This window comes from Pipistrellus hanaki, assembly GCF_964339955.1.
Source record: "Pipistrellus hanaki genome assembly, chromosome: 9".
NCBI lineage: Eukaryota > Metazoa > Chordata > Mammalia > Chiroptera > Vespertilionidae > Pipistrellus > Pipistrellus hanaki.
The window spans coordinates 54,847,556-54,862,714 of NC_140511.1; the positions used below are offsets into that span (position 1 = coordinate 54,847,556).

A 15,159-nucleotide genomic window follows, 5' to 3' on the forward strand; every position below is an offset into this window, starting at 1 on the left:
TTTTAAAGTTTGAAAATAATTAACAAAATCCAGTCTCTTCCATTTTGCATTTAAGCCACTTAAAATGAAATAACTAAATATCTTGGGGACTATAAAATGATATGAAAGAATCTCTCTTCAATCTGAATAAATTTCCTTCCACTCAATAAATTATAGACATCTCCTGTTGATTTTAAAGTCAGTTTATTTTTTTTTTTGATAATTTTTGACATTTAAGGAAAACTGCAATGTAAAACTGGAACAATAAAATATTTTATTTCTGCTACAATATCAAAGAATCATTTTAATCCAAGCACCACTAAAACTTAGAACAAGAGACATTGCATGATTTTGGAAAAATAAAAAAGTGAAACTTAATAGCAGCATCACAAATGTCAAATTATTACCAAATCTTAGTGAGATGGTGGTGGTACTGTTTCTTGACTTGTATATGGAATTTACAACATAACTGATAATACTCAAGAAACTGTCTGATAGAATTACTTCTATGTTGTGGGCTTCTATAGGGCAAGGGCTGTTACTCATCTTTGAATATTCAGATTCTAACATAGTACTTGGAATAATAATAGGTGCTCAAAAAATACTTGTTGTATTGTCATGTTTCTTCTATAACTAATGTAGCAAATTCTTGGCAATTCATCTATAATACAGTATCTTGTGGTTAGGTTTATGTTTTAGAGCATATTAGTAAAATTATCTAATTTCTCATTAGATATCTGATATTAGAAAAGGCTATTGTATTTCTAAAAAACACAAGAATTGTTATTTCAGTTTGACTTTCCTATCTCATACAAATGGACAATGAGGGTACATTGCTAGAGTAACACCAAAATAATCTACCCATCTAGTGAACTTACACAGAACTAATGCTCTTCTCTTTCAAATGTCCAAGGTTTTTATACTAGTTAATTCTGGTTGGAGTCTTTCAGTGCATATTAAATACTTTCCTCCTTTTTTAAAACCCAGCATATAATATAAATTATATGCTGAATATACTCTCATCTTTTCTTAATGACTTAAGCTCATCATTATAAATATTATTGTACTAAATCAGCATTAGTCTCTATCTAGGATGTATCTGTCCTTATAAACCATTGGGCTCCTATCTCTCTGATCATTTATTTATGATATGCTTTCAAAGCACCTGGACTTCTTCACAGAATTTATTACATTTTCAATTGTACATTTATTTGTGACATTTGATCACTGTGTATGCCGTACTAGATTATAAGGACCATAGGGCTTGTACCTAACCCACGTTTGCTCACCACTGTACCTGCAGAGCCTAAAAATGCAGTGCTGCGGTATAGTGAGTCAATACTACCCGAATAACCAAATAAACAAACACCTACTGCAGTGCATACCCCTCTCTGCCATTTGCTGAGGGCAAATCTGGAAAGTCAGGGAATCAATCTTTCTAAAAACTAAGTTGGGGGTGGGGGGAAGTCAGCTCCTGCATCAGAACGGAAGAGAACAGAACCCCAGCATTAGGGGCCTGTGGTGACTATTTTGGCTATTAGGCCTTTTCCCTCTATTAGCACTTAGAAAAAGTAGAGGTTGTGTGGATAAGTGCCCTTTACCCATGAGATCTTGGTCACTAAAGCTCAGTTCCTGCCCATGAGATCTTGGCCATTAAAGCTCAGGTTTCTCCTCTGTAAAATGAGGATGATAATTCCCACCTCAATGGGTTACAGTGAGGATTCAACAAAATAATAAAGTGCTCTTCACACTGCCTGAAACATCAAGTGTTGACGTTGATTATTACTATTAGTTATATGCCACCTCAGTAATAATATGCAATCTTTCACATATGAAGATATTGTTACTGAACCATTACCAAAGGGTATGTACTCTGCTGGTTTCTTTAGGAATTGTTACAGGATCTGCTCAGAATAATCAGTCTATCCAGCTTCTCCCCCTTTAAAACCAATGGCTTTTATGACAGCCTCGTATTTTAGCTTAGAAGTCAACTGCTTGGCTTTCATTCACAATCTGTTTTCACTGAGAACACACATTTCTCTATGATTCTAATATTACAGTGAATTTATGAGGTGTTAGAGATCTGATAGCCCAGAAACAGGTTATAGAAAATTTCAAAAAGGAATTTGAAAATTTCCACTGGAAGGTAACTATAATTTTTCTTCATATATTTAAAAAGAAATTCACTTTCCCTTTTACTATTTTAAAGTACATGTAAAATTATTTTCCATTGTTTGGTACTAATTAATTTAAGAAGGAAAACAAAATGCTTTATTACCATTACTACCAACTTTGCTTTATACCTAAAATTGTGGATCCTTTAACAGTATACCTAGCACAAATTTGGCTAATCCATACTGAGCCTTTGGCTTAGCATGTTGACTCTAACAGCTGAAGAGTACTTTTCTTTTAAAAATGTCTCACCTTCAAAATATTCCCAAAGTGCTGAAAGTGCTTTTAGTTGAGGAGACATAATTTTACATGATGCATTTTGCAGATAAAGTTCTTCTCTGCTATAGGTTTAAAAAAATGATATAGTTATATAAAGAACGACAAAGAGAATCAGATTTCCCCCCCTCCTTATCTAACTCCTAAGAATTCAAATTACAAAAGCAACCATCTCCCTTAACCAAGCAGTTTGTAAGGATTAGTAATAAGATACAGAAGTTCTCAGCCCTATATATGTTGGCAAAATTAAATGACCTTTCCCTCCAGGTAGCTGTGAACTATGGACTCAAAGTTTTAACTGTTGTTGGAGATCATGGAGTGCGGAGGCGCTGCTCTGGAGTTTCTCAGTCACTCTGTCTTCTTGCACTGTGCTTCTGATGACTTCAGATACCCCACTGGTTCCAAGGATGCAAGGCAAACTTAAAAACACTTCACTATTTATATCATAATATCCCTGAAATGAATAAAATTAGATTATAGTAGAGCTAAAGCACTACAAACAAGATAATATCATAAATATGATTACTTTCTTGCTTTTACAGCCTTAGTACAAAGTGATACAGTTGAACTTTAAAAAAATATATTTTTTGTTCATTTATTTTCTAAATTCAAGTTATTGTTTCAGATATTTTTTGGGAGATGGGAGGAACTTGGTCAAAGATATATCCCCTTTATGGGAAGAGAAGCTAGCCCCCTGCAATATGAGTAGCAAGGTGGGGGCAAAGAAAAGACAGAATAGATTCCCAGGGGACGGGCCCAGTATAGGCTCTGGGTACAGTCAAATATAATCACCTGTTTTAAGTTCTCCTTCCCATGTTTTATTTCTCCTGGTATTCCTAAGTTTTCAAGAAAATTTGGTTAAGCTTTTGTGCCTGTCTTAGTGGTGCTTGAGATGAAGTGGTAAAGGACAACTGAGCTGGAGAGTGCAAACTGATGAACAGCTAAGACTGGTGACACGTCAGTCTGGGGTGACCTGGCTGGCTAAGGTGATTAAGGACAACCAGAAGAAGTTTATGGAATATTTAAGTGCTTCTTAGGAATTCCCCAAAATTACATGGGGGTGAATGAAGAGAAACATGGTAGAAGTGCAGAATTTCCGTAGTCAAGCAGGATAGGGCTTAGACCAAACTGCCTCCCTCCCATGTAGTTCTCTAATGTTGAAGATACCTCATTACAATATGAATAACATCTTTTCAGGTTTTAAGGTAATAATATAGAAGTTTAACCATATGATGAGAGAATGAGAATAGCAATTACCTTTGCTAAAGTTGATACAGAATGTACTTTCTTTCTATCATTTATAAGACTGTCAACCAGGTCAGCTACTGATAGTCCAACAGACCAAGATCTTTGACCTTTGACCTTTAATAGTTCCATGGCTCTAGGTTATGAGAAAAAAAATCAATTCAGAAAATGAATAAAATATGTATTTAGTCTTTCAATTTAAAGTATTAATTACATATTTTTATAACACAGAAATATGAGTTATACACTAATTGTTAGGAAAACCCACAGATAAACTAATGATTAAGATTTTCTTAAAATGCTGGATAAGCAGTTCAAAGAAGGACAATACAAATGGCTTAACATAAAAAGATGCTCTACCACTACTATTATTTAACTAAATGTGAGTTGAAACAATATATCTGTTTTGCCTAACAAAATTGGCAAATATTAAAAAAAAATTGGTAGCCACTTTTAGAGAAACAGGCATTCCCATAACTGCCAGTGAGAATGTAAGGTGATACAATTTTTTAGGAGAAAGATTTGGTAACATCTGATCTAGAAATTCCTCTTTTAGGAATTTGTCCTACAGAAATATGCTCAAATGTATGAAGACATACATATAATTATGTTTGCCTTGAGACAGAAAAAATTTGGAAACAAAAGTGAGTTAAATAAATCACTATCCAATACAGTGCCATGTTTCTCTAGAGAAGAATAAAGTAGATTTATATGGGTAATATGGAAAATGTCTAAGATTTATTATTAGAAAACAAAGCAAGTAGCAAGATAATATGAATAACATAAATCTGTTATTAAAAAATAATAAAAAATGATGTTTGCAGAAGCATTGAAAGAAATGTTTGAACATGTGGGCACTAAACTGTTAATGGTTGCTTCTAGAGAATGGAATTACCCCAGCTTTTCACTTCCTGCTTTATTGATATCTACATACAGCATTTACAGTTTTATAATAGTATACATTGCTTTGGTAACTAATAAAACATGACATAAAATTTAAAAACATGTTTGAATTTCTTCCTTTTAAAAACTATAAATGCAGGTTTATATAAAGAATCAGGTTAGAATGGATTGTGCAACATACTCCCCTTATCAATAAGAGAATAGTCTTTCCAGTTAAAAACTATATTCTGAAGATTTAAAAAGCTAAAAATTTCCATCACTCAGACTGTAGGAAAGTGAAACAATAAATGGCATGAAAATATATGTAGAGTCCATCCTATTTGCTCTTTACCCCCAGAAGGCCTATGAATAAAGCAAAAGATACAAGGATCTGTGTATTATACTTTGTTTTTGCATGCACTTACAATATGACTTATCCATTCATGTTAGACTAATTTCTAAATATATTGATAAGTATGTATTAAATTGTAAGTGGTATGAGAAGTTTTCTTCTACATTTAAGAAAATTGTCAATATCCTCAGATGTTTAGATATAGGTAGGAGCAGTTCAAACCTTAAATGTCACCTGTGTATCTGAAGTAACGTTTGCAAAGCACTCTTTGATCCATTTTCAGATAAGAAACAATAGAAAACATTGCTCCTTGTATTTTTGGATGTGTGTATACTACCGGTAGCTAGTTTTGTCTGCAGGAGCCTGGTAAGTAAATGTTAGTTAGAGAAATGTAAATTTACACTCAGTGTTACCTGTTTGACAGCTGCACCTGAGAGTTATGACTCATGACTTCTTCTTGGCCACCCCATTTGGTAACTAAAAAGTAAATGAAAAATCAATTATATTTTGTCAATGACTCTTTTAGGATTAAGATGTGATAAATGATTGTTTGCCATCAAGGGTACCCACCTTCTAGCAATAGTTACATTTGCCACTAATGACACTAAATGTGCTGTAGTAAGCTGCAATCCCCAAAACATATGATCCCCAAAGTCTACTTGCAGCCTCCTTACCTGTTCTCTCTCATCAACTATAGTTCTACCTGGGCCATCTTACTGTCCAAACAGAAAGCTTTCCTTCCTCAGCAGGCTGCGAATAATAGGCTCTCAAGTATTACAAACACTTGGCATTTGTTCTGCTGAGATCCACACAGACTAATTTCTTTCACCAGGTGAGGAATAATTAGACCATCTATTCTAGGCTAGATTTCAAACTTCCTAAATGTAAATCCAGCTAGTTTAGGGAGTCCTTTTAAATATTGTATCTAATATCAATCCTAATCTTTTTGGTTCCACTCTTCAAGAACAGTAATCCTCTGGATCCCAAAATTTGAATAAAAAATAACCATGGGACAGCACTTTTCTTTTACATAACATTTTCCCCTTCGTTAAGATGGATGTGTACGTAAAGCAGATGATCTAACACTCCGTTCTGAGGTCTAGCCTTGGATTTCTAAAACACCATTTGAAGGAGCTACCTGCAGTTTACATATGATTTCAATATCACAGCTGAAAGTAGCTGCTCCAAAGTACATGTTTTGCTGAGTAATTTGGTAGGTCATAATATGAATGACCTTTGATCACAAGATGGTGTCAGGATCATTCCTTCATCTCAAAACACATTTACTGAGACCATTCCAAGGAGCTTACAGTCTTGTGGGGTAAATAGACAGGTAAGTATGCGATTATAATATAGTGTGACAGTGTTTATAATAGAGGCATGAACTTACTTAGCCTGGTTAATTAGGAAAGGTTTCCTGGGAGAGGTGGCACTCAAGCCGTCTTGAAGGTTAAGCAGAAGTTCGCCAGTGAATGAATATTCAGGGAAAGGAAGCATCAGGTGCAAAGGCAGGGAGACATGAGAGTGCATGAACTATTCAGGAAATTGCAAGTTGACCATCTGACTAACATAGAATGCCTGGCTGGATGGCAGAGGATGAAGCAGGGAAGGAAGCAGGAAACAGATCCTAAAGGGTTTTCTATATTATATGATTTCTTCCCTAGGCTGTGGTTGCCACTTGTCTCTGAAATAGTTGAAGAGAATAATTTTACTTACACACCTGCTATTATTATGTTTCCAAATCCTAATGTTGCTTTACTTCAAAACATAGTTCTACATGTTTTCACCAATTTTTTATTCATAACCATCTTGCTGATTACTGTAATAATAGCTACTTTTACTGAGTGTTTACTTGATGCCAGACACTGTACTAAATGCTTTAAGTAAATTATCTAATTAAGTCACAGCAAGAAAAAGCACAGCTTTGGAATCAACCAGGGTTCAAACCTCAGTTTTGCCCTTACTATATGTGTAACCACAAACAAATTAGTCAACCTGAGTTTTAAGCTTCCTGATATATTAATTTGGAAAACCACCATCTCCTTCTCAAGTTGAGATATGCAAACCATGGAATACACATAGTATTCACTCAATCTACATATATAAAAGCCTAAGAGACCAAATGACCACACAACCAATTACTTATACGCACTGACCACCAGGGGGCAGACGCTCAATGCGCAGGATCGGGTTCCTCTGTCTGGATTGGGCCTGTGAAGACTGGGCCAAAACCAGCTACTGTACATCCTCTGAGGGGTCCCAGATTGCGAGATAGTGCAAGCCAGAATGAGGGACCCCACCGCTGCATGAACCCATGCACTGGGCCTCTAGTCCTATATAATAAAAGCCTAATATGCAAATCAACTGAACGGTGGAACGACTGGTTGCTATGACGTGCATTGACCACTAGGTGTAAACGCTTAACGCAGGGGCTGCCCCCTGGTGGTCAGTGTGCTCCCACAGTGGGAATACCACTCAGCTGACAAGGATAAGCCACTCAGAGGGCAGGTCCACAGTCGCTAGGTTGACCAGGATGAGCAGCACTCCTACAACAGGCTGATCCTGCAGGCTATGTCCCCCACCAGTGCACGAACCCCGTGCAATTAATATAAATGCTATTACTGTGGTAGTATCACTTATACAAAAATATAACCAGTTGATATATAGGAAACCAGCAGAGGGAGCCTCTAATCCATTTCTGGCTTCAGGGCCAAGCTAAATAACCAATCCATGGTCATCACTATCTCTGAAACAAATAGAAAACAGGATAAAAAGTGATTTGACAGGCCGAAACCGGTTTGGCTCAGTGGTAGAGTGTCAGTCTGCGGACTGAAAGGTCCCAGGTTCAATTCCGGTCAAGGGCAGTACATTGGTTGCGGGCACATCCCCGATAGGGGGTGCGCAGGAGGCAGCTGGTAGATGTTTCTCTCTCATAGACGTTTCTAGCTCTCTATCTCTCTCCCTTCCTCTCTGTAAAAAATCAATAAAATATATATTTTTTTAAAAGTGATTTGACAGTGGTATCTAAATGGAAGATGGGAGATGGGTTGGGGAGTACATAGGCAGTTTCAGTGGCATCAGTACTGTTCTTAATAATTGAGTGTGGCTTTAGTATCGATATGTATACATGAGTAGACATTTGTAAGTTATGAATATTTATTCTATTATGCTCTAAAACATATATATGTATACTCATTACTTGATATACTTTTGTATGTGTCAAATAATACATATTATACTTAAGTGATCCCAATTCTCATATACCTACATCCCTCTATTTCTAGTTCCCATCTGAGAGCTGAAGACAAATTTATCATATCATTCCTTATGCTTTTATCCTACTTCCCTTAGACCTTTCTCATAGGAAGTCAATACTTCCTTTTATTACAGTCATTTCCTATATTATATGCTAAGCTTCCTAAAAACAGGGTCAGGTTCTTATACATCTATATAGCTCTAACAGCAGTCAGCATAGTGTCTTAGGTCTACTTATTGTCACACCATCCTTTATTTTCTCTTTACAATTTGTGATATTTATGCAACCATATTTATGAAATGTTCTAATTTATTAAAAATTATAACTTATTAGGGGAACTGGTTAAATACATTTTGATATATCCAGTAATTAAAAAGAACAAAATATACTATTTATAGTAGTCATTTGCAGTTATCAATACTAAAAGGGCAAGGTAAAGAATAGTGTATGATGTATATTTTATACATCTGCTTCTCTATGCACAGAACATTTCTGTAAGGTTACATAAGAAACTGGTAACTGTGATTGCTTTTACAGAAAGGGGTGTCTGGCATACAAGGGAGATCTATTTTCTACTATATACCTTTTTGTACTATTTAAATTTTTTGCGATGTGAATGTATAATTTTTTCAGCTAGAAGAGCAGGTTAATAATTTACATTTTTAATAAGGAGAAGGTGCAAAGATAAAATTCCAATTGGATCAGAATAAACAGCAGTTTCACATCATGAGACAATATATATGGTTAATCACCATATAGCCAACAATAACTTTTAGCTCAAAGGAATGAGAAAAAATCACTGTGAAGTGATGTGATCTGGAAAAGCTTCATAGTGTAATAAGGGGGGGAAGGGGGCTTGACTGAAATCTTGAAGGATGAGATTTAAATATGCTGAAAGAGAGGGAGAAGGGATTAGGAGGAAAATGAGGTGGGCGTAGAAAATGAGGTGGCTGAAGCAAAGCTGTAGGTGGGGCTAGGCGGCACAAGTCCTGGGTGTTAGACCAGGAAAGCTGTAGTCTCCCGGGCAGGTCACTCTTACCAACCCTGTATCCATTTCTGGGTTCTTAAAACAAAGTATAATTGATGATCCCTTGGGTTCCTTCCAACTCTTTAATAACATGACTACCTCCATAACTATAACTGGGAAGGAAGATTAGGGCATTCCTTGAATACTGAGAGTGGGACTCCTAGAATGCCAGGCAAAGAAATTCAATGATTTGGTCAGAGAAAGCCAGTAAACGTTTTTGAAGGGAGGTATATGATTTAGGAAGATTGAATTATAATGAGAGCATTTGTAAACACTGTGTAAGTTTTGGCTAATATCCTTATTAATTTGGTAGACTAGAGGAGAAAGAGCAAACTAACTGGGAAATTTACAATAACCAGATAAGCAAAAGATCAACCTGGATCAGAATTCAAATGGCGTAGTGAGTAAAATTCAAGTCTTGGTTTTGTTTGAATCCTTAGACATTCATTACTCTAATACATCTGGCTCTACGTTCTTGTTCGATACCCTTTTCTAGGGTCCTATTGATCAATGTTTAGCATTTTGAACCTGGAAAGTATTTCTGCTTGAATTATACTGTCGGCTCTGTAAAAGTTTATTCTATAGCACTGAACTTTCTAGGTGACCAGTGCAGATTTATACATATTTAAAATACTACTGTATTTTATTAAAATAATTTTCTTTAAAAATTATACAAATACCACATATCCATAACAAAATTATAAAACACAGAAAAGTATACATTTTTTAAAAATTACTTCTTACCCCAGACATAACTGCTGTTAATAATTGGAATCAAAGCATATAGGAAGCTTTAAATTTTTAGAAAATCATTTTGAGGAAATATAAAACCTGACTAAGGAATCTCGTCTAATTGTAAACTTACAGAAAGGTAAACATAATTAGGATAATACACCTGAGGAGTCTATTCACTATGCAGAGCATGTTACAGAAAAGGCATCCAAATGTGGAACTAACCCCAACTAAGCTCCACAATTCTTGAGTCCCCAGATATATATGAATATCATGGGCACTAGTGATTTAGGTCATCAATATAACTAGTAAAAATGTATTTCTTACCTTTGTCTTCTCCCTGCTCACCAATAACCCATACTGGTTTTCCTGAAGTCTCTGCCTTTAAAACATTTGTAATAATATACTGTAACCTCTGTGAGTCCAGGTTGCATCCAATTCCAATAACTCGATTTGAAGGAAATGCACTCTGTTTCCATGTCACATAAGTCATGATCTCCACTAAATATTGCACACAAGGTAAATATGTAAATGTTAAAAAAAATACTTCTAGCCTAGTTCATAAACAAATATTATTTTAATAAGTATATTAGAACTTGTATATATTCTTCTTAGGTCCTAAATGCACTATAAGGTATATTTCCAATGTATATTTAAAAAAAAAAAAAAGGTTTCAGCATGATTCAATATAACTTTGTTGCTAAATATAAATTGTTAAAAGCAGAGAATAATTTCCTAAAATAGTTAAGCAAGAAGGATAAAAACCGGGTACAGAACACCAGAAGATATTATTTTTTCATTGATCAAGTTATCCTTTATATCTATCTTAAGCTGAGTTTCTATCTTTAAATTAAAATACTGATTCATATACCACCACTATATAGTACAGGATTATGAACAAAAACACAACTACTTTTTTTTCTAACATGCCAAAAGGATGTCAAGAATTAAAGAGACCATGCCGAGACCTGTTTGGCTCAATGGATAGAGGGGTCTGAAGGGTCCCGGGTTCGATTCTGGTCAAGGGCATGTACCTTGGTTGCGGGCATATCCCCAGTAGGGGGTGTGCAAGAGGCAGCTGATCGATGATTCTCTCTCATCGATGTTTCTAACTCTCTACCTCTCTCCCTTCCTCTCTGTACAAAATCAATAAAATATATTAAAAAAAAAAAATAAGAATTAAAGAGACCAGAGTTCCTCAACCAATTACTACAGGAAAAACAATAAAATGCATGCCATACTCCTATATGGGGAACATGTAAAAAATCTGTTCACCAACTTGAGGCCAGTACCACACCTAACTCTTTAAAAACATTTCTTTCTTAAGTAAAACAGTTTCAAATAATATAAATTCAAAATGTTAAAAATATACTCTGGCATGCTCACTAACATTTTATGACACTTTAGAATTTAAAAAAGCTCTTTCACATAAACCACTGCATTTTTCTCTTGGGAGTTTAACCATTTTCTCACTGAGGAAAGCATGGTTAACAACCTGGAACATAACACTAGTAGTATGGTATAAAAATTATAATTTGTAAACTTCTAGTTAATGCTAGTCATAAGAAGTCACTGTATGACAGGATATGGAAATACTGTACTGTTCATTTTAAGAGCAATTTAATTGACTAGTTATCCTTTTATAATCTAGTTTTATGACTTTTATCAGTTATGGCAGTTCTACTGATGCACTGGATCATCAAATTCATTTAAAATAAAACCTTTTACCTGGTTGAGATGCAACAAGCATGACACTTTGTTGACTATAATGTCCCAGAGCTGGGACAAGGGTTCTGAACATATCCACATTTCTCTGCACCACATCAAGGTAGGACTGAGAACTACCCAAAGAGTTAACAGTAAAGATGACCACTTTGGAATGAGCAGAGGCAGACAAATCTAATGAATAAAAAGAAACAGTCTGAGCTCAAGGTATACGTTTTAATCAAGTTTGTGTCAATAGCGAAGGTTTTTCTTCTCTCCAGGTAGAGACCTTTTCTGCACACTTGCCTCCAGAACAATCTTATCTCTATAGAAAGTATAAAAGTGCTGAAGTTTGCCGCCAGAAAGAGGATTAAAAACAACAGTGTATATTGCAAGGGGGAAAGAGAGAAATGAAGATAAACCAAACAAATTACAGGTTCCAGAACCCACAAAAAAGGATTAATTTTTATTTAAACCATCATTTTATTAGGGAAAATAAATATGTTTTAGGCAAAATGAACTTAAAATCAATTACATCACTCATTTTTAAACTTTTAGCTTAGGTGTCCTAAAGTTCCTTAACAGCGATTCAGGGGCCATCTGGGAGGACTGGGAATAAGAGAAAAGAAGGCTGGTAGGCTCGGCTCCAGGCCATTTACTTCAATTTCTCCAAGCAGAGCAGTTCTGCTGTATCTATTTTATTTATTAAGGAAAGATTCTACTCCAAAGAGGGGATAAAAATGGTTTGAAATCTTTAAATCAAGATAAAATGTCTCAGCTCATTTTTTACTGACTTTTCCTTATACTGAATGAAGCTCAGAGCCCTTGGGTTTAGATTCTTTTTTCAATGAGACTTAACGCATAAGCAACTGTTAAGAAAAGCTATTCTCTGGAGTTCACTACCGCCCAACTGGAACAGCTCAGTTGTGAGCATTGTCCAAAAGGTTGCTGGTCGCTAATGTCTGGCCAAAACAGTGGCCAGACATTAGTAACATCAGATACAGCAGAAAAAGAATGAAGCAACTAAAATGGCATCAGTTGAATCAACCTTTGTAAATGAATACTGGCATCCCAGGGAGACAGTGAGTAGATCCCAGGGTTTAGTCTTAATGAAGCCTCTAAGGCCATCTTTTTAAACAAGTTTATGTACAATTAAGAAATGCACTACCCAATTTTAGTTCATAATCTAATGCAACTGTGGGGATGGAGGCTCCAGAAACTGACTCATAGATTTTAATTATGGTTCTTCATAAACCATAATTAAGTAATTCCTGTGTTCTAGTGTTCAAAATAGATATCTGGTGATGAGTCAAAACCTCAAGAATTAGAAGACCATAGAATTGGAAGGGATATACTAGGTGTACCGGTTAATAATGGCAGATTTTGTAATAAAAAAAAACACACACAGTAATTTCAAAAGAAACATCACAAGTGCTTTATTCAAAGTAATGTCCATTGCTAGCTATACATTTCCCCATCTTTCAGGTAATTTGTGGATACCGTCCCAATAGAACTTTTCTTGTTTTGAGGCAAACCATTCAGAGACCCAATTTTCCATTTCTTCCTATGTTTTGAAGTGCTGCTCAGAAAGTGCATGTGCCATCGATTGGAACAAGTGGCAATATGAAGGAGCAAGGTCTGGTGAATACAGCGGGTGGGTTAATACTTCCCAGGCAAGATCTTTTAACGTGTCTTTAACTGGTTTTGAAGTGTGTGATGGTGCATCATCATGAAGCAAAATTACTTTGCAATGTCTTCTGGCACATTATGGTCGTTTCACGATCAAAGTGTGGTTCAGAAAGATTATTTGTTGTCAGTATCAATCAGTATTAATCGTTTCACCTGGTTTTAGAAGCTCATAATACACCACACCTTCATGATCCCACCAAAGCAGAGCATTGTCTTCTTCTGAAGTGATTTGGCCTTGCAGTCGATGTTGATGGTTGACCTGGATCAACTCATGATTTTGTGCATTTGGGATTCTCAAAATAAATTCACCTTTCATCGCCAGTAACAATTAGATGCAAAAAAGACTTTTCTTTCATGCTGTTGAAGCAACATTTTACTGATGGGTTTTCATTTGTCTTTTGTTCAGTTGCTGTGGCACCCATTTTCCTTCCTTTAAAATCTTTCCCATTGTTTGTAAAAGATCGGAAATTGTTTGCTGAGCAACATTTAATTTTTCTGCAAGTTGTTTTTGAGTTTGACACACATCTTCATCCAATAATGCTTGTAATTGTTGGTCTTCAAACTTTTTTGGTTGACCTGGATGTTCTTTGTCTTTCACATCTAAATCATCACTTCGAAAGCATTTAAACCAGCGTTCACAAGTATCTTGAGATGGAGCATGTTCACCATAAACTTCCTGAAGTATTGTATATGATAACTTTCAGCAGCACTTTTCTTCAAAATAAATTAATGAATTAAAACTTCCTGCAAATGCTCTTTTTTGGGTGCAAAATTCTACATATTTAAGCGTAAAAAAAAATCTATGATTTTAACACTTTCAGAAAATTTGACATATGAAGTTTTGAAGCTTGCTGTCAATACAAAATAGCATACATATCAAATCGCATATTTATCAACATATGTGTGACTCCATCTATTGAAAAACAAAACTGCATTATTAACCGGTACACCTAGTAGTTAACACTTCCCTACCACTTCTGTGTGTCAGGTATATTTCTAAGAGCTTTCCCTATATTTACTCATTTAATCTAAGCTACAAGACACTGTGGAGTTAATATCTTCCCCATTTGACAGATCTGAGGTGCAGAGAAGTTAAGTAACTTGTTCAAAGCCAAAGAACTAGCATGTAGCAGAGCCAGAATTTAAGCCCAGGCAGTCTGGCTTCAGAGTGCTGTTTAGCACTGTGCTATATTTACAGATTTAGTCCTATGCCCTCATAAAGATGAGGAAATTGATACCTGAAAAGATTAGGTAGCTTGTCAATATTATTAAATATCAGTAAATAGTTCAACTTATGATCCTATAATTTGGCATCAGCCCACCTTGCCAGGAACATTTCTTTTCTTTTCCCCCTTTAGCTTCCTCTATGTTGAATGATAAAAATGCCTCACACTTAAGGCTGATCATTAGTAAACAGAGTAGAAGCTGTCTAATATTTCAAAAGTGCAAGAAAGGCTTCCTACTCCATATGTCAAGCTCCCAAGTTGTTCAATCTCTCCACAGAAGTGCCAGGCATCTGTAACTTTAAACAGCACCTCAGGCAATTCTGACACAAGTTATCAATCCATAAACCATGTTTTAGGAATCAGTGGCTATTGAGTAAATTTTACTTTGCTAAATTTTACAACTACTGAACACTTTTTTTCTCCATGCACACACATGCTTATACCTCTACACATAGATATTTATGTTTGTATATGCAGAGACTATTCCTGGAGTAAAAACGAAATTAGTAACAAACATGTTTGAAACCCAAGCTAAGCCACTTACTGTGTGACCTAAGCCACGTTCTCTCTGAATCATTTATAAAATAAAGAGAAGAAACTGAATATATGTAAAGTATCT

The 15,159-nt window shown here is 35.4% G+C and overlaps 1 protein-coding gene across 2 annotated transcripts in view; it reads right to left on the minus strand.

Moving 5' to 3' along the window:
• Positions 1 to 166: 166 nt before the first annotated feature.
• Positions 167 to 15,159, minus strand: part of UEVLD (UEV and lactate/malate dehyrogenase domains) — a 32,177-nt gene continuing 17,184 nt past the window's right edge. Inside the window, exons 8-12 of one of the 2 annotated variants that reach the window (XM_084895503.1) lie at positions 11,650 to 11,820; positions 10,249 to 10,422; positions 5,320 to 5,383; positions 3,685 to 3,808; positions 167 to 2,881 (exon numbers count right to left, since the gene is read on the minus strand). In XM_084895503.1, coding sequence (XP_084751629.1) covers positions 2,714 to 2,881; positions 3,685 to 3,808; positions 5,320 to 5,383; positions 10,249 to 10,422; positions 11,650 to 11,820 — 701 coding nt within the window. In that variant the 3' untranslated portion in view covers positions 167 to 2,713. The remainder of the gene's footprint in view (positions 2,882 to 3,684; positions 3,809 to 5,319; positions 5,384 to 10,248; positions 10,423 to 11,649; positions 11,821 to 15,159) is intronic. The other variant, XM_084895504.1, reaches the window with a different exon arrangement.